Source organism: Haemorhous mexicanus, chromosome 5 (genome assembly GCF_027477595.1).
Source record: "Haemorhous mexicanus isolate bHaeMex1 chromosome 5, bHaeMex1.pri, whole genome shotgun sequence".
In the NCBI taxonomy this organism is placed as follows: domain Eukaryota; kingdom Metazoa; phylum Chordata; class Aves; order Passeriformes; family Fringillidae; genus Haemorhous; species Haemorhous mexicanus.
In genome coordinates, this window is record NC_082345.1 from 54513946 (window position 1) to 54540535 (window position 26590).

Genomic DNA, 26590 nt, shown 5'->3' on the forward strand with positions numbered 1-26590 from the left:
TATACAGCATTCAAAAAATATTTATTTTAAAAGTAGTAGATTTGTATTATAAAGGAAAATTGTGCAGAAATTGAACATTGTGCAGGTAAAATACATGAACTTCCAAACACAAAAGGCAAAAGTATTAGGGAATAGCACTGACAAGAACTCAGTTCAAGTGATTGTTAAAACCATAAACCATCAAATGAAGTTTGCAGAGACAAAGAACTAAGCTGATAACTGAAGTTATAATTTCTGACTAACAGCTACAAAGTGATCTGATATATGTTCAGGCCTGACCACAGAGGGATGTACTCAGGTGCTCTGGGGCAGCAGGGTGCCACCATCAGAGAAAGTGGCATCCTGCTGTGGGCTGCCAAGGGCAGGGCAGGAGAGAGGGCTGGACTAAACTTCTGGACATCTAAGGGCTCACTAGAAGCCTTCCAGTCCTGCCAGCAGCTGCACAGAACATGCAAGAGTATTTTTGTTGTTGTTACTGGTTTTTGTTGTTGTTGCAAGGTCATTTAGTATCCACACCTAATCAAAGAGTTATTAAAATCCAGGGGTTTTTTTTGCTACACTCTTCCTGACCTGCTGTGCTGCACAGCTCTTCAGTGAGCCCTTGAGCTATAGGCTGGATGATTTTAAACAAGCTAGACCCTAGCAGTAAACAAACACAGTCATTTCATTTTAAAAGTACATAAAGAGATTTATGCTGCAAGATTGATCTGATTGCCTGAGTGTAAAATAGAAAAGTCAAGAAGGTACTTCCAGGGTACACATGGTTTGTGGTTTCTGCTAATGTTAATGCACATCTTCCAAAATAAAGTGAAAATACACTAAATAGAGCATAACCATAGAAAAGGAGAACAAAGACCGGGCACATATCCCCAGTGAAGTACATAGCACAAGCTCCTTCTAATTCATCAGGAATGGGATCACAAATAAATAGTAAGTCATAAATATTACTTGTGTACTATTACAGTTAGCTAATTAGACTCATCTGATTAAAAAAAACAAAACCACCTTTTATATGGAAATTATGAACAAAGCAATTTACAAATAGTTAATGTCATCATGTATTAATCAACTTTTAAAATAATTATAGGTGGATTCGCACCATTTGTCCTAATACAAATTCTGGTCAAAGCAAGGAATATGATAGCAACATATGAAATGTGTGTTTCTGCTGGTGATCAGCATAGTGATCTGTGCCTGCAGTCCAAGCTAAATCCACTCCTTGGGTACCCAGATCACCACACTCTGAATTTCTTTTTCTGCCATTTCAATGCTTTCAGGTTTGGAATATAATATCAATATTAATCCCTGCACTGCAGGTTGTTAATTTTTTACTTAAAACATTCCTAAAAGCTTTAAAAATAAGTTAGTAATAATAACAAATAATCTCAAATGTTGAGTCTGACCCATTCTCTAAACTTCTGGCAAAACAAGTTAATAATCCTGCTGAGAACCTACTTTGCCAGTACTACCAACCTGATTGTTCATAACTGCCTTACTTGCAAGATAAAGTCTCCAAAACCAACATGCTTAATCATTTACTTTTGTCATTAACTTAGCACATTATGACACAATTAAGATGCTGGTTGCTGAAAGTCAGTTTATATATAATTCTGTGTTTCATTTCAACAAATTACAAAAACATGAGGTCCAAGAGATGACCAGCTTTACAAATCTCTCCCTTGTCTCTTTGCATATTATCCACTGCATGCACCTATTTTAGTGAAAACAGTTTTAAAAATGCATCCTTCATGAAACAATTTTACTATTTTTGCTTGTTTACTAAGATCCTTAACTATAATTTCTTCCCTGAAAAAATAATTTTGGGAAATTCTGTGGTCTGAATTATGATGGTTCAGACATGACAGGCCTTTGTTGTCACACTGATTTTATGAATAAGCCAGAAAATAAAGAAAATGAACAGCTGAAAAGGGACCGGCACAAACAGCTTCAGCTTTACTGAAAACTGTATCACTTGTTATGGTTGACATCTTCTCAAGAGTTCTCTTAACTGATGCAAAAATGGTTATTTTTTCCATGAAGATGTAAAACTTGAAGCGAGAATACTGGTGTCAAAGCCTAATTTAAAGGAGAAGTGCATTCATGGACCTGTAGACCTCATTGTCATTTTCAAGGCTAAGGTTATAACCAATTATAGCCAACTGTGTTTTGGGAAATTTGGTAAAAGTCAGGGGCAGCTCAGAAGCATTAACAGATTTCCTTTGGTTAACAGCAGTTGCCACATGATTGTGAGGCTTTGCAGGTCAGACCTGTGGAGATTAAAAATACCATATCCAATGGGAGTGGTGAACATAAGGCCACAAAGAGGACTGTCTTCCCCTTTTCATGGTTCATTAAAAAGTAAATAAACACCAGTTTTAAAAACAGAAAATACTCTATCCCAAACAAAAGGGAGAATAATGAGTCAGTTAACCTGAAATTCATTTGTTTGCTCATTTGTTTAAGGGTAAAGTATTTCATCACAAGGCCAGTAAAGCACTGAGAACGTTAGTCAGGGAAATTGTGCATCTTGGGTTTCATGCTGGAGAATTTCAAGATGACTAGACTAATCCCTGAGCAGCCTCGTCTGAACAGAGTAATAACCTTGCTTTGAGCAAGACTGGATGCTTCTGAGATCCCTTCCACTTGAAATGCTGTGATTCACTCTTTCCACTGCTCTTGAATAATTGGGAAATTACGGACAAAATTGGAAAGTGATACCTTAAAGTAAGTCAGAGCACTCTTTGCTGGTCTTCCTCTCCATGCCTTCAGGAGAGCTGAACAAGCCACAAGCTCCTGTTTTACATGCTTATGGGAAAATACCATATGATATAGTCCAGGATTTGCATCTTGGATTAGTTTCTTGTATCAGCATTTCCCTCAGGTACCTGACTTCATTTAGCCAAGTGTTCTATGTCTGTAATGAAAATCATTACTACAGGGGATCACTAAACATTATTTGTATAGTGGCAGCTCCTGATTGCCCCAGTGATGGTCATAGCCCTATTTTGCCACTGTATAAAAAAATTGTGATAGCAGCCTCAATTAGACTTAAAAAGCATGGTGTCATGTACCAATACTTACACAAAATCATTAATAAAAAGTGCTTCTTTTATAATTTGCTGCAGCTGAACCTGCAACTAATAACTACAGGTAACAAGCTACATATACAACATTATACTCTGCATTCTGGCATTACAGAAGTCATGACTGACATCTCTAAATATGCAGTACCAAAAACAAATGTAAACCATTAATCAAAAACCAACAGCGTTTTTTGGTTGTTGTTGTTAGGAAAAATGGACACTATCTTTAAAAGACAGAATGATGTTTACAACTATCATATGGATGTCCCAAGGCACGATCCAACCTAAATACATGCAGCTTTCATTCAGACTATGTTCAGACTACATGCTCTTTACAAATTATCACAGCTCTTCACAACAAGTAAAGCTATAATCTTTACAGTGAAAAATGTGTAACAACCAAACAGAACATCATTATTTGTGGATATTTTTGAACTCCAACTTACATTCTGACCACATTACACTATTTTGTTTAGAACATTACAATATTAACATGGTCTAAGTAACCTTAAACTGCCACCTGTCCTGCAGATATCATGAACCTTCTGGTGAAGATTCTCTTGGTTGACAGATTGACTGTTAAATCTTCAGCACTTTCCTATGGTTTCATTCCTCAAGGAGATATATCTACTTTTGGCAGAGAGGTGTGATGATAATGTGTACAGATCAATTCAGATAAATCAATATATATCTATCCAGAGAAATATATATTTTTTCTTTTACAAGAGCAACAACATATTTTGGTGAGGTTCTGGGAGGACATAGCATAAACATATGCTTAAGTATGAATTCTCCTTCCAGGTTACAAGGTGCTTAATAGATAAAGTGCTGTGTAAGTGGTCATGCCCCTCTCCTCCATTTTTTGTGCATTTTTGACTGCTCTGTAAACTATGGGTTCAAGACATTCCCCGTCCTGATGTTTTGTTTGTGATCAACACTGTTTCAAACGGAGCTTGAATCTAGAAAACAGAAAAACAACATGCTCTCTGACAACCCCCAAAAAAGTAATAACAAGGATTTTTATTTGAAATAATAAAATCTAAATTTCATTATTCTGCTACCCTGAGAATGGGGGCAAATTGCCCGTGGTAATGGCTATGCACTTTTTTTTTTTCCTTCATAACATGAAGATATAAAAATTCAGACTAGCTGAACTAGATTAGAAACCTGATCTAACTATGATCTTTAGAAAGTCTAGCACTCTTCCTGATTAGACTCTCATACTGGATCATCAGTCTCTAGGACTGTGAAATACAGCATTTATAGTAACGTAGATCCTTATCATTGTGGTGTCTGAAAGCATTTTAAGTGACTCACCACATGTGAGAAAATAAAAGGAAAATTTTTCTTTTTTTACAGCAGCCCAGTGCCATTTGTAGATGGGATATTGGATGCCCAACTTGGGTAAGTATAGAGATCAAATATAGGCACTATCCATGTCAGAATCCCAAGCATAACTACAGCAACTCCAATGATGTTAATGCCCAAGCCAGCTTTCACCTAAAGGAAAGGAAAAAGAAAGCAGAAATATGCATTAAGACAATAAAGAAAAATTTTTAAATGCCAAAAATCCCCTTTAAGGACTTTTTCTTAAAACTCACCATGTCCATAATAGTTAAATGACCATATGAAAACACAATGGCATTGGCTGGGTTTGCTACAGGAAGCAGGAATGCAAAGGAAGTACACAAGGTAGCAGGTATCAAAATGAAAAGTGGGTTCACATGAATGGCTTCAGCCTACCAAAAAACGAAAGAGAGTACAGCTGTCAAGGGATGCATTTGCCAAATTAAATACAGAAATACAAATCTTCCTATAGTAACACAAGTGAAATATGAATGGAACTGACTGTTTAAACAATGAGAAAACACCTTTTTTGGTAAATCATTTATTAAGAATGTTGCACAGGCACGAATAGCAAAAACACTGCAAGAAAGATGATATAGCTGAATTTGTATATTATACATTACTGATGATCTGGATGAAGGGATTGTGTGTACTCTCAGTAAAGTTGTGAATGACACTACACTGGAAGGTGTTGATCTGCTGGAGAGTAGGAAGGCTCTGCAGAGGGATCTGCACAGGCTGGATTAATAAGGTTTAACAAGACTAAATTCTAGGTCCTGCCCTAGGGTCACAATTGCAGGCAGCACCACAGGCTGGGGGCATACAGGCAGCAAAGATGCCTGGTGGAAAAGGACCTGGCTGTGTTGGTTGATGGCACCTGAACATGATCCAGTGTGTGCCCCGGTGGCCAAGAAGACCATTGCCATCCTGGCCTGTATCTGCAATAGGGTGGCCAGCAGGACCAGGCAGTGTTGGTCCCCCTGTACTCAGCACTGTTGTGGTCACACTTGGAGTGCTTTGTCCAGCTCTGGACCTCTCACTACAAGAAAGACATTGAGGGGCTGGAGCATGTCCAGAGGAAGGCAATGGAGCTGGGGAAGGGTTGGGAGCACAAATCCTTATAAAGAGCAGCTGAAGGGGCTGAGGGTGGTCAGCCTGGGGAAAGGCATCTCAGGAAAGACCTTATCACTCTCTACAACTCCCTGGAAGGAGGGTGGTGGGTGTCAGTCTCTTCTCCCAGACAACCAGTGATAAGAAAAGAGGAAATGGGCTTCAAAATGCCCCAAGGAAGGTTCAGGTTGGACATGAGTAAAAATTTCTTTAGTGAAAGGATTGTTGGAATAGACTCCCCAAGGAGATGGTGGAGTCATCATCTGTGGAAGTGTCCAAAAAACAATTGGATGTAACACTTAGTGTCATGGCTATTTGGCAAAGTGGTCATCAGTCAAAGATTGGACATGATGATCTCACATATCTTTTTCAACCTAATTGATTCTGTAATTCTGTGAAAAGAGGAGTAACATTTCTTTGAAAGAAAGAGAAAAGGCTGGCCAAAAGGAAAAGCTACAGACAAGAAGACAAGTTTTGAAGAAGAAAGAATCAGATGTTTTGATAAAGATGATGAAAAGAAAGAACATAATTGATCTAAGGACAGAAGAAATGTGAATTACATACAAAGCACATCTATTAGCCCTCTCTTTGTGACAACCTGGAGTGTTAACCATTTTTGCTGAAGATGCAGTCTGGAAGAAACCCTAAGAGAATTGTCCTTTTAAGAGCTTCAAATATTCACAAATAGTAATGACAGCATCGATTTTCACATGTTGAACTGTCCTGGAGTTTTCTGAGGTAATTTTCTTTACAGTAGCTTGTATGTTTTGTGTCAACAATATAAGGTTGTTTTATGAGCTGTACTTACACAGAGCAAAGGCCTTTCCTATTTTTGTCACTGCCAGAGTGATGAGAATGGAATGGAGTGGGCGGAATTGGCAGGAGACATGGTCAGGACAGCTGACCCCAGCTGACCCCAGCTGCCATATGGTATGGAACCATATGGTATGGTTCCATACCATATGGCATCATGCTCAGTATATAAAGCAGGGGGAGTTTGGTGTGGTGGCATTTCTTACCTCGAGTAACTGTCATGAGTGATGGGGCCCTGCTCTCCTGGAGATGGCTGAACAGCAGCCTGCCCAGGGGAAGCAGTGAATTAATTACTTGTTTTGCTTTGCTTACACATGGGGCTTTTGCTTTCGCTTTTGTCTTCATTTGAACCCATGAGTTTTCTAGCTTTTCCCCTTCTAATTCTGTCCAGGACCCCTCTGGTGTGGGAGTGAGTGAGCAGCTGCCTGTGGCTTGATTGCCATCTGGTTTTAAATCATAAAATGAACTTTTATCTAATTTTACTAATTTTTCAACATCTCTTGTTAGAGACAGCTAAAGCAACCAAATATCCAATACACAATACAGGACAGCAAAAATCCTGCGTGAAGTATTTTACTGAGAATTTTAAAACTGCTTCTTTGAGCAGCTGCATTACTTCATAGGTGATAGAGTAGATTCTGATTAAAAATAAGCTTGTTATACTCACCAAAGGAGATAGTATAGGCAAAAAGATTGTAATGGTAGCTGGATTGCTGGCTACTTCTGTTACTGAAGTGACAATAAGGCAGGATATCAGGATAATCAGCCACAAAGGTAATGATCCTAGAGGGGTCAATTTACTTGCTACCCACTCAGAAAGTTTTGAAACCTGCATAAGGAACATGAGAACATGATTATGTTTAGCAAGGAACATTTCAGAAAGGAACATTTAGAAAGGAACATTTTTTAAATGGTATATAAACAGAACTTATCTGCTAATAGTGAAGTATTTAGGTAAAAGAGAAAAATCTGAAATATTTTCCACATTTTTACCACATGTTTTTAAGACCAGTTTTCTAATTCAAAGGTGCCCTATAGGAGCCCATGCAAACTGTATTCCATTTGCATTGTATTTGCATCTCAGAGATGGTTAGAGAAGTCTTATTCAGAAAATGGTAATAAGAATATATTAGGCTTCATAACCAGTCTAGGTCCAAAGCCGCTTGATTTACTGGAGTTGCCATCAGGCTCCACATGGGAATTATCTCAGTAACATTAAGGCTTAGGAAACAGTGTGTTGTCACAACCCCTGCCCCCATCAGATGTAAATTAAATAAGAAACAGTAGTCATCACTGTGCATGGTCTTGGAAGACATAGGAAACTTCTTTTTCTCTAAACCTGCTTTCTGAACATCTTGAATATTCATCACGTTTATCCTGTTCAATGTTGCTACAGAATAACTTGCTAAAACAAGAGAATAACTGTGAATTCCCTGCGTGTCTGAATTGCTCTTGATTGGGTCACGTTATTTGTTCAGTATCTTCTATAAATTGCATTACCTCGCAGCCGTCTGCCAGCGCAAACCCGCCACCAACAAGAATAGCTATTTCCCAGGGCATGCATGACTGAAATTCCTTCCAAGTAATCAGTGGAATGTAACCAGAAACAGCTAGAGAAAAAAAAATTAAAAAAAAATATATATAGCCCCTCAACCAACATTTAAAAACATAGTGACAAACTCTTGAAATAAATGCCCTGAGGAAGCATTTGGGAAAAATTCAAAGACAAAAAGATCTTCATTTCATCATTGTAAAGTCTCTGACAGAAACAACCTGCACTTCCTGGGACAGATCTTCAACTGGGGAAAACTGTCATGGCTTGGAGACATTAGAGCTGTAATGGTTTCCACCAGTGGAGCACTGGCCCCTTTCCCCTCCTTCCCTATATGGAAGGCAGCTGTAGGATACCAATGAGTTTCATTTACTCAGTAAAACTGTGCTATTGCTGAACAAATGCTGTTTCACTTAGACTCATTTAGGTTCTGATCTTCCATTCTCTGTGAACTCCTAGATCCCATTGTTTTCAGCTGAATGCATAAAGAGGATAAGTCAGAGGTGTATTTTAAACAAAAAATCAATTTTGAAGAGGAGAAACTAAATGAAAATGAATTAATGTACAATTTTGGATTTTATAGGGTACCCTAATCAAGCAGTAACATTTTCAAAACATAAGCCTAGCCCAGCTCCATGCAGCCCATTTTCAAAGCCCATTGCAGTGGATGGGCAGGTGGTTTCCATTGGTGTCCATGGGTGCAGGTAGCAGCTTCCTGCACAGCACTAGCTCCTGCTGCTCACGTTGTATAATTGTTGGCACTCATTCCAGGCCAGGGATGCTTTACACCCCAGTGCTTTATACCCTCTAGTAAGACTTCAGCATTAGTATTTACCAACATTCCTTTAACCAGAGCAATAAGTTACATTTACAGTAGTGTCTCAGAGACCTTATTATAGTAAAATTGACATCAAAATATACTCAACTGTTTTCTCCATTCGATGTCCTAGGCAATGTTTTTGCTGGAATAATAAAGAACAGGAGGCCTATCACTAAGGCAGCTGTTGAATCCGTAATATTGCTTTTATATCTATGGAGAAGTCAACAAGAAAAAAACCACATAAATAAATATAGTTAGGAGAAGGAGGGAAGGGGAGAGGAAGAGGATAGAGTAGCAAGAAAGTCCACAGTCTGCTGTGGACTGACCATAACCCTCTATTCCTCATCCCTTGCACCAATAGGTGTGGTGGAAAGAGGTAGAGGAATAAGGAATGGAGTCAGGTTGAGCCTGGAAAAAAGAGGATGAGGGGAAAGTGCTTTAGTTTTTGTCTTTGTTTCTCACCATCCAGCTCTATTTTTCATTTGCAGTTAAATTAATTTTTCCCATATCAAGTCTGCCCATAATGGTTACTGATAAGCAATCAGTTATCCCTGCCTTTATCCTGACCCAAAAGCTTTTTGACCGTATTTTATCCCCTGTCCTGTTGAGGAGAGGCAGTGACAAAGCCACTGGGTGGGTACCTGGCAGACAATCAAGGTCAGCTCCTCAGATCTAGAGAAATTTTTGGTGCAGGCCTTACAAATTCTTAAATAAAGATCTTGATTAAGCATGTGGTTTTTTGCCACACAGAAACAAGCTGGTGGAGGGCATATTCAGGAGTAGCTGATGCTTAGATAATTAGTTTTCACAGTTTAATGATAAATTTAATAATATTAATATGCTCTGCAATAGATTCAGTTTAAGAGGCCTTAAAGAACAGAGTGCATACCCACAAAGGGCATTTTCTAGCTGAGGAAAGGCAGCAGAACTTTATTATCATCCTCCTATGGCTGTTATTACTAGGGTCACAGTCACAAGGGTCATGTTTGTTTTGGTCATTTCCAGTACCTAAGAACTGTTTGCACTACTGTGTCATAAACTGCTTCAGTGTCCTTCTGACTTGTAAAGAGTTGCCCCAAGATCAGGCAAGGTGCCAAGCTGAGCTGTAAGGCCATTTTAACACATCCAAGCCTGTTAATCAATGGTAGCTGATGACATATCTCAGTCTGTCTTATTTCAGTCAAGATGTTCATTAAAATGAATAGAAATTTTACTGAAGAAAGCTAAGCAAACATTTTTTTAAGCTTGTTATTTTTTTCTATTTTCTGCAAGCTCTTCTGTAAGATTTTCTGAACCAACACACCAATATATTTGTTCTCTCAGCCTCAGACCATATGCTTTCTAAATATTCAGCTACAGTAGGTCCAATAATAACTTCCCATCAGACCTTCCCAGCAGCTTAATGTTTTGTACTGAACCGGAGCTTCTCACTGAAAGCAAAAACCAATTCTCTCAGTTATATGCTACAAATATCTAATCCTTTGCTTTGTTAGGTGAAATTCAAGCAAAACCTTAAGATGCATACCTGACTTACACCACAACCAACATAATTTTAGTTAACACTGTCACAAAATGAAAATGCCCTAGAAGTTGAAGTGATTCTCTAGTATTTTCTGTCTCCTGCTTCCTAGTCTCTGCCTGCATAGAAAATACATTTTGAAAAATAATGTTACTATATTTTTCTGGTTTCTTAAGGCAGGAGGTTCTGCCTGTATATCATCTTTAGCCTAGGACCAGATGCACCAGGTCTAGAGATATAAAATCTCTTCCTCTTGCATCCTATCCTACATTCTTCTAAGGCTTGCTAGAAGTTTTGAAGGAAGGTGAGATCTAGATACAGAAACAATCCATGCTGTCACTTTCCTCTAGGCAGCTCCATTTTCATGTAATGGTTGAGTTTGAAAGGGGCCTCAGGATGATGTCTGGTCCAACCCCCTCTGCTCAGGCAGAGTCACTCAGAGTCAGCCGCCCAGGACTATGTCCAGACAGTTTTTTAATATCTCCAAGGATGGAAAATCAAAAACCTCTCTGGGTCACCATCACAGCTAAAAAACATCTCCTGATGTTCAGGAGGCAACCTGTAAGTTTAGTTTTGTGCCCATTGTCTCTCATCCTGTCACTGAGCCCCACTAAGAAGAGCGTGACTCTCTCCTCTTTGCTCTCTCTCATGTAGTTTGAAACATTGTCAAGGTGACCCTGCAACCCCTTCCTGCAGGGATTGTTCCTCCCCAGGTGCAGGACTTTGCACTTACTCTAGTTGCACTAGGGAGTGCAACTTTTTGCTCACAAACTCAGTATTCCTGATGCAAAACGCCATTCCCAAAAAACCTGCCTGGGACACACACAACATCCTACCACCAGCCAAACTATTATGAGGACATGCACATGGTGCCATTCCAAACAGAAGCTTTTCAATCATTATCAAATTTTGAGATAAATATTTTTTAAAGCCTATTTATCCAAGTTGTAATACAACCGCATATACAACATCTACCTGCTTATAAGACTGCAAAGCTGATTGTACTACGAGGAAGCAAAAAACCTGTTGATTCAAGAGATCTCAAAATGACTCCAACTGAGATCATTGTAGAGAAGATGGCTGTGGACAAAAAGACACAGTGGTCTTGTATTAGAAGTAAAGAAAGCAATAAATAACAAAGGAAAAAACCACAGTACATCCAGGCAATAATCTGTGGAACAGTGAGGGAAGCCTACCTTGCCTACATCAGCTGTAATCAGCTGCAGCTCAGTGTTGAACTTTCTGTTTCTTATGAGGCTCATAAACCCAAAGGCCAAAGGCCAACCTGGAACTCCTCTAATTGAAGCTAATACCAGACAGCCTGGAATCAGACCAGGACATAGAAGGAAACTGCTGTAGCAGAAATGATGTGTGATCATGTGCTGTCAACAGATGGGGAGGAAACAGGCATTTTTACCCTGTGCTGCTCTCTGTAGTGTTATACAATATTTATTAAAACATCCTGCCGCCTGCTCACAGAAGGAGGTAATGGGTGCAGGGCAGGACAGCAAAGGAATGATAAGTCTTTAATAAATATACATTTTTTTTCTTAAGAAAAATAAACCGGTAGAGGTAATGTATTTTTGAAAGGCATCTGATTAAGCTGGAAATAATGGGCTCTACTCAATACTTCTACAGCAGAAATGTGGATTAAAATCTTGCTGACAGTACAAAAAGTAGCTCTTAAGAAGTATGAAGGTAGCATAAATAAATAGTGGTATTTCTGCTGGGATTTCAAAAATATCAATGTTTGCATATTAAAAGGGTACTCAGTAATGGGAGGATACACACAGGGTCTGATAACATGAACATGGGTGGTGACAGTGATGGGAAGTTTTGTTTGAAACAAAGATTTAAGCATTTAATTTAGTTTGTCAAGATTTGCAAAGCTTATAAGGTGATATAATCATGAGATACATATACTTTTAAAGCACCGAAGAGTTTTTCAATCCAACAGAGAAAGACAAAAATAGATATCTGGAAGCATATTCTGACAGAAAGCAATGTTTGTCTTTTTCAGTTTGACAACACACATGACTATCAAGGAAATTTGAGGAACCTGGGCTTTGCCACCCTAACATCAAGCCTGGTTTCTTTCTGGAAATTCAGGTTCTGATAAAGTAAATTCATACTAGGCTTAACATACAGAACAGTGTAACTCTTTTGATTTTCAGCATGCTAGAATAAAGGATCAGACAGCCCTTTCTGGTTTAAGACCCTGGAGGTGCTGCAGTTGCCACCTAACAGGACACACTCACTAGTCTTGGAGCAACATTGTGGCTTTTCATAAGGTAAAAGCTCTTTTGAGGTGGCAGAACTTCCCCTAGGCCTTCCTGAGACTGTGGGATAAAACCCAGTGGAAAGCAAGTGCTATCAGATTTCTGTAAGGGTGGAGAATATTTCCTTACAGGTGTTTCCTGTACCACAAACTTAAAGAAGTTATGCACTTCCCTATCTCTGTACTTAAGTCCAAAACACTGAGCAATTTTAAATGCAGAGGCATTAAGGAACAAGTGTGTGAGAGATGTAGTCTGCAGTTCAGTGCACTGCTACAAGCCTCTTGGACATCACAGTGTCAGAAACAGAGTTCCTAAGATCTGAGGTTTTTCCCCTCAGATTTCTTTGTTGTTGCTCTGGTTTGGTTTGGGTTTTACTTCAAAGAATATGACTTGCCCACAGCTGTGCCAATGCTGACCCTATGCCCCACTCCTTTATTTTCCCTGAGAAGTTTTTGTTGCTCAGAAAGTATTAACCTAATTTACTGGTTTTGTGCCTGTTAATATAATTGATTGATAAATTAAAGCTATCTAGAAATAGTCAGGGTATGAATAGTAAGAAATGCTTTCTTTCCTCTTAAAGTACATAAGGAAAGCTTTGTTTCTCTTCAGGTTACCTCAACCAAATTACAACATAATTTGGTCTAATGTGCTATGACGCATGCTTGCAGTTCCTTCCAAGGGCAACAGTAGAGAGTATCCACAAAGTAACATCCCTGTGCAGAACCTGTAACCCTGTTTATTTTTGGGAATGTTCTGTTTTTCTTTACCAATGAACAAAATCCTCAGACAAGGATAACCAGCTTCAAATAGGAATATGTAGCTCTCTGGGTGAAAAAAAAGTCATTTGAACCCTAAGTCCTGTATTTGAAAGGATTTTTACAGTGCCTGTATTTCAGTTTAATGTGTAGCTCTTTAAACAATTCTGGGTGAGCACTGGGTGTTAATAGGAAGCAGGAAGAGAAGCCAACCCAGCCTGATTGCTTAGCTAGCTGATCGTTTAATTAGGTCACCACTCCAAAACCCTTTCAAGAGTAGAGTGTTTCATATGAGACAGTGATCATCAGCTCTGCTGTTATAGGGGAAAAACAAGTGTTCTTTTTCAATTTTTTCCTGATGATTTAAAGTAAATAATTTTAAAACTATTTTAAATACACTTTTTAATGGTATTTTTTGCACAAAAAAAATTTGTGCTACACTTTAAATCTTTAAAGTGCTACAATTATTCCTTGTGACACTCCCTCCCAGACTTTCTGGAAGAGCACTGGGAAGGTGTGTAAGTGGTGGAAATATACTTAAAGAGAGAAGGCATGAGGTATGTGTGTTCACATGTCATTTATCACAACCACACAGGAAAAAAAAGTGGAAAATTATCCTTCTAGTCTAGAACTGGCCTTTGGGATAGCCAGTAATAAATGCTAAACCCAAAAGGACCCAAACAGCGTTAAGTCCCACTTGTACCAATCCTGCAACTACCTCCCACCACTCGAGAGCAAAACTTGAAACTTTATCACAGAAAAACAGAACTGAAATTACAGTAATTGCAGCAAGAGAAAAGGAGATATCACAGTAATATAAGTCCCTGTAAGACTGACTGATTACTTAGGGAAAGAAATCCAGATGATCCTGGAAAACTTGCAGCAGAAGGCAAAAATACCCTACCATAGTTCTTGACTTTATGGTGTTCAAATAAACTATGACTTTAAGGGAGTTATGTGTGAATGGACAGTAATTTATATCATTAATTTCAGCTGTCAAAGCAGGGGATGTTGGTCTGTATGCATATAAGTGTGCTGTTACTAAGGGCAGTAGATCGAAAAATCCTAACCCGATTTATTCTTTAATTTCACACTTGATGAGGAAGTGGGGTACTTTGGCATCAATTGTTATGCATTCTCCCTCACCATATTAAGCCAAAAATCTAGTAATAATCCCTCTTAGGAGGCACTTTATCTTATAAGAGGTTTTACACATTTCAGCTATTGCTCACATATATATGAGAAGTTGCTGGAGTTTATCTTCTGTATACACTACGAAGGTTTGCAACAAGTTTGACCTTGTATATTTCTGAAATATTGAAAGTATTTTAACTTTTGAAAATTGGTAAGAAAGGAAGATATATAGTTAAGGCACAGTACAGTTCTTTTTGGTTTATTAAAAGAGATCACTTACTTTGGGAAAAGTGAAGACCACCCTGGGATGAAGCCAGGATCTCTGGTGAACCACAGGAGGGTCATTAGAATGAACAGGACAAGTGTAACAGTTTCTGGGTAGCTATAGCAGAAGTAGAATGAATTATAAATTTTCCTGAATTGACATTTAGATTTACCTGCTCTTGTTTGCAGATTTATAGTTTGAAATACCTAATTGGTCCAAGTTTCTTGTACTCCTCCTGAATCACCTGTGATGAGGCTTCCTCTCTAGCTGTTTTCTTCTTGCCACACTTGAACATGTTTTTTAAACTGGAATGTAAAGCAGCAATATTGAATGATGAGATACTAGTGTATACAGAAAAAAGTGTCCCACCTTTCCAGTTACTAATAGCACTTGACAAATGTATATTTGTCACTTTACAATGCAATATCTTCCATTTCATTATCACACACCAAGCATATTGGAATTCATTGACAATGCCCAGTGGGAAACTGACAGAGGCAGCAACAAAATGCGTCCTGTTATTGACCAACTCATTTGGCCAGGAAGGATGAAACTTTTACCATGTGAACTAATTAAAATAATCAAATATATAGCTCTCTTTAATGAGAATCTCTTTAAATCTATGGCTTTGATTTACTTTGTTTTTGAATGAAAAAGATTTTCTCACACGAGCAGCTTGAGTATTGATCTGTAGGGTATTTGCTACAAGCCAGGTTTTCATTCTTGGATAAGTCTCTTATACAATGTTAAAAAGAACATTATCAAAACAATAAAGAAAAATTAAACTAAAAATGTTCACATATAGAGTGGTGAGCATGGAATGATTCTGTCTGCTTAAAACTAGTCTCACTTTTCAAATCTTGCACCACAAGTAGCCGTGTAATTTTGGCATACTGGTATCCCACCTATCTCTCCAGATGTTAGTGAACTCATGGAGAAAAAGGCTTTGAAGAATCATCCCAAAAGATGTATTGTCCTCTCCAAAACCATAGAAGCCCAAGCTGTGTGGAGAAACAGAAACCCTACCATACAACCACATATAGATTTAGGAAAAGCAGAAGTTTCTTACCTCACATTTACAAATACAGTCATCCAGTTTATAACAGACATTGTTCAAGTATTCAAACCAATGCCTCACTCCAATAAAGGATGTATTCCTATAACTCTTCCAGTAAAAAATAATGTATATGATGTCAGTATTCTTTTGTTTTGCACACATGCACCGATTAATGATGATGTGTGTGTATTATAAAGGAGTGAGTATACCCATTTGTGGTATGGATTTTTCACACTGGGCTGAATAGTCTGGAAATCTTATTTTAGAAAATTCTTGTCCATCCGGAGATTGAGCCATACTAATCAAGGTAATCAAGGTTACAAAATCACTGTTGCTGCATTTTTTTCCTACTGAGCCTATTAAACTTAGATGCAATATTTATTCCTGGTACAAATAATCTTTCAAATCAATAACCTTTAGTTTTATTGATTACACAGTTCACTTACTCAAACCCAAGGAAAAGCCACTGGAGCCAGAGCCAGGAGAGCAGCAGAATAGTAACTGCAATGGGAATGGAAAGGATAAACCAGGATCCAAAATTGATGCACTGGCAATCTGGGTAGCGTCTGGATGAAAGCAAAAAAAAAAAAAAAAAAAAAAAGTTTAATTCACCTTTGCAAAGGAATAAAGACTTGTGAGAATTACCAGGAAGAGCTTCTGTGGGAGAATATTTCTGGCTGGCAGCAGACTTCAACATAAGGTGGCCTGTGGTATCCTCTTGCCTCACCCTCCCATCCTCTCTTCTTGGTCATCATGACCACTACAGAAATCGGCTGTGCCAGTTATTTGGGCAAGGGATCAGCAACAGGTCTGGGGAGCTGACACTGACTGAGGTGTGTCCAAAGTGAGTTCAGTAAGCGAGGGAGAGCCATGCACAACCTAAGGGCTGTTAGGACTATAAAGAAACAGAACTGGAAAGAAAGGAATTTTTGAGATGAGAATTTAGCACAAGAAAATATATTCAAATGAAAAAGGTCCAATGAATGTAGAAGACAGCAGTGGAAGCAACACTGAAACTTCTATTGTTTAGTTTTGTACTTGTACTGTTTGAGTTTGTACAGGGATGAATATTTGTGTAAGTCTTTCTATTAATCTGAATATTGAAGTTAGGTATTCCTTATCTCCAGAGCAAATATTCCTCAGGTGGAATGGATGGTCAGTTTAAATGTTTTTTAAAAATAATCTATTGCATAGTTCTGGTTGGATTATCTGCGATTGTTATCTACTACAGGTCTTGCCTGAAGCAAGGATGGACAGGACACACTGATTTATTTTCTAGACCTATTTCCTCTGGAAAACATACACGTGTGATTGATTCTAACAATCCTCTTTCTACAGCGATTTAGTACCAATAACAGTAAACTCTTTGCAGGCAAACTCTACAAATGCTATCAATAACTAGTCTTCAACAATTTTGTCATGTGCAATACAAAACAGTGGACAAAAAAGGATTTTGCTTTATTCTGTTTTATTTCAGAATTCGAGTAGGACTACTACTGACAATGGTCATTTGCAGAAGAAAAATAAATTATCAGCAAGAACTACTGGATTCCAAGGGGTTTAGAACGAAATTTGCCAATTTTCTTTTCAAAGCAGTTCTACTTAAGAAAGAAAATGAATATCAGAAAACGCTTTGGAAATCTTAAAACATTGTTCCATTGAATGCAAAGTTTCAGACTGCCTTGAAATTATCTGCTTTTTTTGTTGATTAATGGACCCAGAATTCTCATTTCAACAGTGCTTAGCCTCTTGAAAGTCTCCTGATGCTCTTTGCTAAGCAGACTAAACTTATTTCCTGCTGTACTTAAAAATTAATAACAGATCTTTAGATAATAATTGTTCTGTTCATGCCAAGTATTGCTTTCCTTCTAAGAAAAAAAATCTTTTTCCATGCAGCTACCGAAATAGTAAAGTACTACTTAACCAGACAATGGTTATCTTGTTGCATGTCTTGGCAGATCACTTGCAGACTTTCCCCGTGTAAGGTAAATACAAATATCCAATTTCATTTTATCTCAGTAAACGAAAATTAGGAAAAGCAATAAAAACAAATAATATCAAATCAAAGGGCAAGGTTTCTAATGTGTTTTAGGGGAGCCATGTGAGAGCTCAAGAAAGAAAGTTAAACTTCTGGACTAAGAAGAATACAAATAATATAATATAGTCTCTTACGAATTGAAGTGCTCAGCAAAAATCAGATTAGTCGAAGTTCCTGCAATTGTGGTCAGTCCTCCAATGGTAGCAGAATAAGCCACACATAAACACATCACTTTGAAAATCCCACTGTATTTGTCCTTTCTGCTTTTTCTCTCTGCTTCAGCAGGTGGTAGGTTCTGCTCAGAAAATATATACACTAATTAATGTATAAGAAGGGCTCATCATCAGGCACAAAAATAGAATTTGAGGAGATCTCAGAAGAACCAGACAATTTACTGGCAGTAAAGTTGTCTGCAGTGTGGCTTGGTTCACAGTTACACTGGTAATGCAATTATTCATGTAAGGGAAAAGGAGGCAGAGTGAAATCCTGAAGTCCCTTCCCTGATCTTAGTCTTTACAGAACTGCCTCTGTATAGATTGATACAGACAATGATGTAATGACACCTGATATAGAGTTTATACTCTGATGAGGTTGCTCTAACTTGTGTAAAATGGGAGGAGAAAACCAGTAATGAAATAGCTATACAAGCAAAGTGTGTACATGTGTCTGACTATATTTCTTATTCACATGTAACCAGCTTCATTGCAACCTGTGTCATTTTAGGTGTGGCATAGAAGTGCAATTTAGGTTAAAACTAAGTTTCACTGCACAATAAAAAGACGAGTTAAGTACCTGTGCATTTTCTTTTTCATTTTCCTTTTCAACTGTGCATACAGTACTACCCACATTGTTGTTATACCTGGAAAAACAAAGGCATGTATTGTAGCAAACAGATATTCTATTTATATGAATTCTTAGAACAGAATTTACTAAATTAATAACAATTACCCATTAACTGGTTTTTCTTTCTCTTTCCCATCTGGGTTTTCATATTCTCCTATATTTTCTGTAAGACAGTGATACAAAGACAGAAAAGCATTTAAGGGAGTAAAACTGGAAAGGCTCCATCAACATCTCATCCCATGCACTTACTTCACATCATCCCAGCAATACATTTGCAGGCATCAATCTCAGAAACAGTTGATTTGTGCCCTACTCCTTCATGACTCCTGCTTCTCAGAATCTGAATCTTTTCATGAGGAGAAATATTTCTAATTTACAATCTAACTGTGAAGGTAATCCGTTTAGATTCAGTTGTTCTTCCAACATTACCCTATAGCTTAAAGAACTCTTTTCCTGTGCTAACATTTAAGCCTTAGCGTATCTGTAGCCTGGAGTCATATTTCCTTCCAACCATCTTATAAAGCTGATAAGAGAGGCTGATATGCCAGCCCCTTCCCATCTCCCCTCCTCTCATCCAGCTGCCACCTTCTGCACCTGCTCAGTTTTAATGAATCTTTGTGATCATGAGAGAGCTCACACACAGTGATCCAAGAGACGTCTCACAGTGAAGCACGAGATGATGCCAGTGCTTCTCTGGCATTTGACTGTACTTGCTGTGTTCCTTCCTGCCCAGTGAGGGTGGCAAAGCCAGAACTGCAGCATGCCTACCGTCCAGCTCCAGGCCTGGGTTGATGGAGCCATTAGAGCAGGACATCTCCAGCTCATCAGCTTCTGCTTCAGCTCTGATGATCTGCTGAGCTACAGCTTCTACGATTGGCATCACCATGGCAGCAGCAGAGGTGTTGCTGAGCCACATTGACAAGAAAGCACAGCTAACCATGAAACCCAGAATAAGCCTGGAATAGGAGAGAAGAGTCTGTGACTGCTACAGTAACACCTCCTATCATCAAGTCTATTTAATATAAATGAGAACTTTGTCAACAGAAAAGTTGAAACACTGAAAATTTTAAGCTTGTAATTCTGAGAACATTTTTGAATTAAAATTTTCTTGATCTAAGACACTGAAATTATCATATTTTAGAGGTCCAAATATGTTTTAAAGTGAAGCAGAAGCAATAATATTTATTTACAGAGCTATACTGTATTTGAACTATCTTTAAAGAAAGAGCACCATACATGTAACAAATTCAAATGAGAGCTAAAATGGCTACGCTGTTGATGCTATTAATCTCATATTGTACAGTCTAGGTCAAAACCCTGGAGTTCTCACTTAGACAGTTAAGTTCTCTGATATACCAGTTTAGTTGTTACAGGAAGAAATATTAAAAATTCAGAAAGAGGTACAATACTTAGTTCTTATTCAGAGCACCAAGTATGAGCATTATTTGGGCTTCAATAAATGTCATCTTTGATATTAAATGGGAAAGAGAAGGGTCATTACAACTTCTTAATCTGGTCTTGGCTCAATTTTTTGTAAGTTTACTACAAATAGTAATACGATACACTGAATTGCATCAATGACTGAAAAAAAATCAAACATTCCATGTCATATCTGGTGAAGTTGGATTTGAAGTTGGAAGTCACAATGTTTTTTTTAATGCATTTCTTGGAGCTGGAAATGTGAACAGTCCTCTTAAATCCCTGCTCCAAGGTGCTATCACTGGCATTAAACACCTGCCATACATCATCACAGCAAGATAACTTAGTGGAGGGATGGTGGTGTTGCACCTTTCCATCAGAAGACTTCTGTGCAATTTGTAAAATTCTTGGTACAGCCTTGATCAGAAGCTTCACAAAAAAGTCAGTTTTACTTGGTACATGAAGCCAATATAGATATTATATAAAAATCATGTAAACATTATTTGATGATGCAAAAATACCATCAAAATGTCTCTTAATAGCCTTTCATTTCAGCTAATGGCAACATTTCAAAGTGGATTTTTTCTCAGTAGGGGAATCTTGTCTTCCCAGTGCACTTTTAACTGCAGTGATGAAATGATCTGTAGACCAGCAAGTCACAGACCTGATTCAACACAAATTGTCATCAGTAGTGTAAAACCCATTAATTCAGGCAGTTTTGTATTAGGTCCACAGACAGAAGTTGAGGAGGAATTGTTTCTGATGCAGAAAATACGGGACAGAATGAGCGCACTGAACATGCATTTTCCATTTAAATGAAAAATGCCATTTTTAGTAGAACTTGCAAGAGGATTTAAAAATAAAAGCAAATTAGGACATTCGCTAATGTATTCCAAAACTATTCATCACAAATTTTCAGCATGAGATGGATTCATGGTCAGGTATAGTGGATGGTCAGGTGACCATTCCATACAATGTGATGGACTCTACTGAGGGACTCTAAAAATTAGTGCAAAATAATAAAATACAACCTATTCTGTTCAGGCACAGTTTTTCTGTATTATTTACTCTGTGGCATTGTTAAAAAATATTATGCTGAAAATCTTGGATAATTATTTCATTATATCCAACTACAAAGTCTCTCTTTGCTTTTGTAGTGCAAAAAATCAGTATTCTATTACCCTTGCAGGTTGTACAGACATATTCACCTTTCTCTGCCAGTCTGCACACTTTACTGCATAGCTCAAATGACAGAAAGCTTTTACAGGATCACAAAAAAATCTGGGCTGTGAAAACCCATTATGATCATCAAGCCCAACCATGAACATAACACTGCCAAGTCCACCATTAAACGATGTTCTGAAGTGCCACATCTTCACATCTTCAAATGCCTCCACGGATGATGACTCAGTCACTTCCCTTGCCATCCAGTTCCAATGCCTGACAAACCATTCACTGAAGGAATATTTCCTATTATCCAATCTAATCCTTCTCTGGCCCAACTTGAAGCTATTTCCTCTTGTCCTTTTCACCTGGGAGAAGAGGTGGACCTTCCCTTGGCTATAGCCTCCTTTCAAGGGAGTTGTAGACAGTGATAAGGTCTGAGAAGCTTTTTCTCCAGACTAAACAACTCCAGCTCCCTCAGCTGCTCCTCATAAGACTTGTGCTTCAGACCCTTCACCAGCTTCATTGTCCTTGTCTGAACTTGCACCAGCACCTCAATGTCTTTCTTGTAGTGAAGGGTCCAGAACTGAGCACAGGATTTGAGCTACAGCCCCACTGGCATCGAGTACTGGGAGACCATCCCTCTCCCGATCCTGCTGGCCACATATTTCTTTTACACACCACTTTCTCCAGAAGAATACATAATGGAAAATCCAGAAGTCTCTTGCTATTTTACTTTCACTGCTGCACCCTTTATGACCTGCAATGCAGCGGCCTCGTGCAGTGATATCTCTGCCTTGGCTGGACGAGGCTGCAGCGTGCACAGGCTGCCTGAGCAGCTGAGGAGGGAGTGCACACAGAGCAGCACCGTGCCTGCCGTGGGCACAGCTAGTGAGCAGCAGATGCTGAGAGGTGGGTAGATCACAGATCTACCTTCACAGATCATTTCATCCTTCACAGATCATTTCATCATACTCTTATCATCCCTTTGTCATGACCAGGAAATGTGATAGATAAGAAGGATGCTTCCTCAGGGTTACAACTCTGGAGTTTCTTTAGGTATCCTCAGATGTTGCCTTCAGGTTTGACTGTTCACAGCAAGTTCTCTAGCAACGTTCAGCTTAGCACAGCACACCATCCACTTGTGTTCTCCCTTTCAACATTTCAGCAAAAAGATGAGAATTTAGGAGTGTTCAAATGAGAAGTCAAAATAACTAAACCTGCATAGCACAAGAATACAGCTTAAGATAATGGAAGGCAGTGGAACAAGAATGTAAGGAGAATTTTTTTCCAAACAGAAAGCTACCAGCTATCAAAAGAGGTAGAAGTAAATCAAATATATTTTTCATATTTAAAATTAGGTCAGTCAAATTACTGATGAATAGAAATATTCCAGCATTCTTATGAAGTGTCGTTATTTAAATCACTTAAGAGGCATCTTAATTTGTAGGCCTGGTGTTTCTGGTTTTCTGATCATTTGCCTCTTTTCTGCTTCCTGGCAAGGTGTCACGAGCATGATGTATTCTGGGAAGCTAAATTTGCTCCCTAGATCTTATGAGCAGCCTTACCTGAATGTTGACAGATGCCTCTGTCAGCCTAAACCCCTTCTGCAAGTTTGTAAAGCAAGCAAAGCAAGATTTTTCACTTCTGAAAATATATGTTGATAGTGAGTAAGCAGAGAGTGTGATTTCTTTTACCTTATCACCTCATCCAGCTGAGGAAGTACCTATCCTTTGGTTTTTGGGGTTTTTTCATATGTAGACAAAGGAAGACACCTTAAGTAAAGACATTATGTTAATGTGTTTTTCCTTCCCTACCACCTGCTTAGTTGTATGATTTTTTCCCCCCCTTCACTGTGTATTTGAACTATTTTTGTATTTTTGGGACTGTCCAAAATTTTTAAAACTCTATTGAAATAAAATTAAAAAAAACCTGCATAGAACAAATTTTATGTTGTTGGCGTTGGGTGGTAATATTCCAACAACCAGCAAGAAATGGGACCCCTATATATTTACAATCTAATCATACTTTTTGTTCAGAAGGATCCTTATTAGGAATAGAAGCCCTGCAGGAAACTTTCAATTAGCATTTCAGCAAAATATTAAAGTGTCACCTACAAACCATTCATATCAATTTAAATATCTGCTTTGAGTAAAAAAGAAAGGCTGGATTTCTACTGTAGAAAAAGGAGTAGGCAATTATTTCTGGAATACAGAGCTTTCCACAAGTATTATTATCCTTCAAGACACTGTTTAGCACATACCATGCAGGGTTGACACCCACCAGCATCACCATTTTTAAAGCCACTCTTTTGTGAAGATTCCATTTTTCTATTGATGTTGCCAAACAAATTACTCCAATCAGCAGCAGATGAAAGTCTTTAAAATAAGCAGATGCTACCTGAAACAAAATTTAAAAAAAAACCCCAAAACCAGAAAAGGAATATTAACCCATTTTTAAAAATTAAATCATGAATTTCTTTAAGCCTTTGGTAATACCAATTTAATGAAAAAAATCAGCAAGATTATATTATGAAATAAATAAAGATACTCTTTTTTCTTAAAATTAGGTCATTGGAACTATTAAATACATTTAACCAAATGATTCAAGGATAAATGCACAAAAGTACATATGGTTACAAAAAAAAAAAAAAAAAAAAGCTTCGGATAGAACAATCCAAAATTGTCAGTCACATCTCACATGCATACTAAATCAGCAATTAAATGTTGTTTTTGAGACTTTTTTATCTATCCAACAGGTAAAATAACAATTTTAAGCATAGACTTAGATTAGGATTAGCTGTGATTTCATCTCTTTGGCACGAAGGTGTATAATCAGCAGTTTGCATGTGGTGTAATTATTGTGGCATTTTGCCTCTGTAATATTAAGGATATTTCATAACTACTTAGTATTTTCCCATCAACTGGCATCAAAACACTGAGCCACTATCCAGAAGAAATTAATAAAGAAATTATTAAAAAATGTGCACAAGTCCTGAAGACAAAGCTTGTAAGCAAGTCTTGAGGCAGAACTATTGTGATTGGCACTCAGCAAATCCATGCATTTGCCTGACAGGTTTCACCATTACGTGTTTCATTCTTTGAAGTTTTGATATGCAGAGTATAAAACAGAGAAAAAGAAAGGTTACCTGCTTGGATCCCATTATACCAAACAACGGGAACATAAAGGCAGGGAGCAATGCTGAAACAGCCAGTGGCAGAGCTTCTGTGAGCCAAAAGATGGCAACTACAAACAACGTGTATGCACATTCTGCTTCCTAGAATACAAAAGGCACCAATAACAACACGAGCTGATCATCCAGGGGGAAAAAAAAAATCACAATTCAAAAAGTACAGCTCCATCAGTGGAGAGATTCCCCACAGCTGGAAAAAGTATGAGTCAAAGGACTTGCATTTAGGGTAGTTATTGTGTGCTATTGACAATCCTGCTGAGATATGAAACACAGTTGATAAAATAGGAGTGGAGATTTTTTTACTAAGAGATAGTAAAATTATTTCAATTCTATCACTCAGGAACAGTGGGAAAAAAGTCAGCTGCCTATTCCTTCAAGGACAATTAATCACCTTCTAGGTCATTCTGGAGCATTCTCAGGCCATGAATTCCTATGAATCAAAAGCATTTTGCCTCTGTAAGCAAACCTTTAAGACTACAGGAGTACTCGCAGTCAATAATTGGTCAAAGTTTTTCTCTCCTAAAGTTTTGTCATCAGTAGCAATAAGGCAAGGATATCATCTAACAAAAAAAGGTATCATGCAATACTGTCAAAAAACATAGTTATTGTATTTCAGGCTTGTAATTTTATCATATCTTTTGCTTCAACTCCTTAAAATCAGCAGTTTTTTTCTTTTCCTTTTTTAATCTTTTTTTTCCTCCCAGGAGAATAATTTTCAATACTGTCTGTAAAATGCAGCCCCGGACAAATATAATGAAGTGAATTAAATCTAGTTGCTTCCAGAGTATTAGAAATCTCTTTTGCTTAATTTTTAATTTATATTTCTGCTCTTAAGGAAAATGGTTTGGAACTCTTAGTGCCCCTGGTTAGGGTATGAAATCACTCAACAACAGCAGAGATGTTTTGTACTGGGAAAGGAGTAGCTTAATGATGTAGCCCTTGGAACCTTTGACTGGAAAACATCAATATTAAACCTAAGTCAGTCAGCTGTGGCTATCATTCATTTTGTATTTTGTATGAAACACTTTGAAAATATCCATTCACCTGGCAAATCTTCATCTCACTTAAGTCCTACCACATAAAGAATTTCCCATGAGTTCCCTCTCAGAAAGCAAACTAAAATATTGGAACTGTGATGTGAGAGTGTGAAGCACATTGCTCTGTAACCACCATCTAACCATGATGCAAAGACTTCTGAAACAAATTTTCATGTATTTTCATAGATGGTATGCATAACACACACATGATAATGCATCACAGAATTACATTTCAATCTGCTGGCATCAGAGCTGTACCAAATAGAGTCACTAATGACATTATTAGATAGCTGTTTCATCAGCTTGGAGTTGTTGCAAGAGTTAGTGAATGCCAGAATTTATTTCTAAATTAATTCTAAACTATAGGTTTTGCTATATTTAGGAACCAGAGGGAATTTGTCAGATCACTGAATTCAGTCATTTCCTATCAGACAACACAAAATGTGATGAAATTAAAATCCTTTATTAAACAAAAAGTAATTGCAGCTCTTTTCCTGACAATTCATCTCCATTGTCAATCATACAGAGCTGTTTAAAAGAGTCCAAAAAATAATAATGATAACAATATTTTCACTGTAGTCCAGGTGTTAGAAAACAAATATGTGATTCTGAGCTTCATGCATCCAGTACAGAATTTTATGTTGAAGCTGTCTTCTCTACATTTCTGTGAAAATACACTGAGTTGACAGAAAAATAACCACAATGCAAATATCATTGTTCATTCAGGGTCCCTTCCAACTCAAACTATTTGTGATTCTGTTAATCTGAAAAGGCCTGGGAATCTCAATCTTTACGTAGAGGTGCAAAAGAATTATCTCTCCAAGCAGGTCACTTACTTTGGTTTTGATGATAAGTGGAAGTGGAAGTAAAAGCAGTGGGGTGAGGACAATGAGCAGGAACCTTCGGTAAACCAGGAGGTAGCTAAGAATCTTCATGGTTGATGGCTGTTGAACTTTCCTGAAGAAACTGCCAAAAAACATGTCTGACTTTAAATAGCTGACTCTGATTAATATTTTTCCAAGCTATCACCTTTAGCCATTGCTAAAGCAGGCCAGTAAAGCTAGTTAAAATTAAATCCGGGTCTTTACTGTTTTAGTGAGTTTATTAACAGTAGGTTGATAAGATAAGTGTCCACCTTAAACCAAGGCTAGATGTCAGCCCT

At 37.9% G+C, this 26590-nt stretch overlaps 1 protein-coding gene across 1 annotated transcript; it reads right to left on the reverse strand.

Annotated features, from left to right (window-relative positions):
* On the reverse strand, positions 1-26364 carry SLC13A1 (solute carrier family 13 member 1). Its single transcript, XM_059847205.1, has 15 exons — positions 26265-26364; positions 24347-24475; positions 23462-23598; positions 19384-19571; positions 18721-18778; positions 18565-18631; positions 17907-18067; positions 16181-16300; positions 14884-14982; positions 14693-14794; positions 8832-8935; positions 7854-7963; positions 7021-7182; positions 4685-4822; positions 1-4583 (listed from the first exon to the last, which is right to left on the reverse strand). The coding sequence occupies exons 1-15, from the start codon at positions 26361-26363 to the stop codon at positions 4437-4439; spliced, it is 1821 nt and encodes a 606-aa protein (XP_059703188.1). The 5' UTR covers position 26364; the 3' UTR covers positions 1-4436.
* Between the last annotated feature and the right edge of the window lie 226 nt (positions 26365-26590).

Bases quoted from the DNA above. Each gene is read 5' to 3' on its own strand.
- SLC13A1 (XM_059847205.1), bottom strand. From the start codon at position 26,363: ATGAAGATTCTTAGCTACCTCCTGGTTTACCGAAGGTTCCTGCTCATT. The intron at 18,068-18,564 runs GTACTTAACTCG...TTTTCTGAGCAG, and splicing joins ATGAAAAAGAAAATGCACAG to AACCTACCACCTGCTGAAGC. The intron at 4,823-7,020 runs GTGAGTATAACA...GTTTTTTGGTAG, and splicing joins TGCCTATACTATCTCCTTTG to GCTGAAGCCATTCATGTGAA.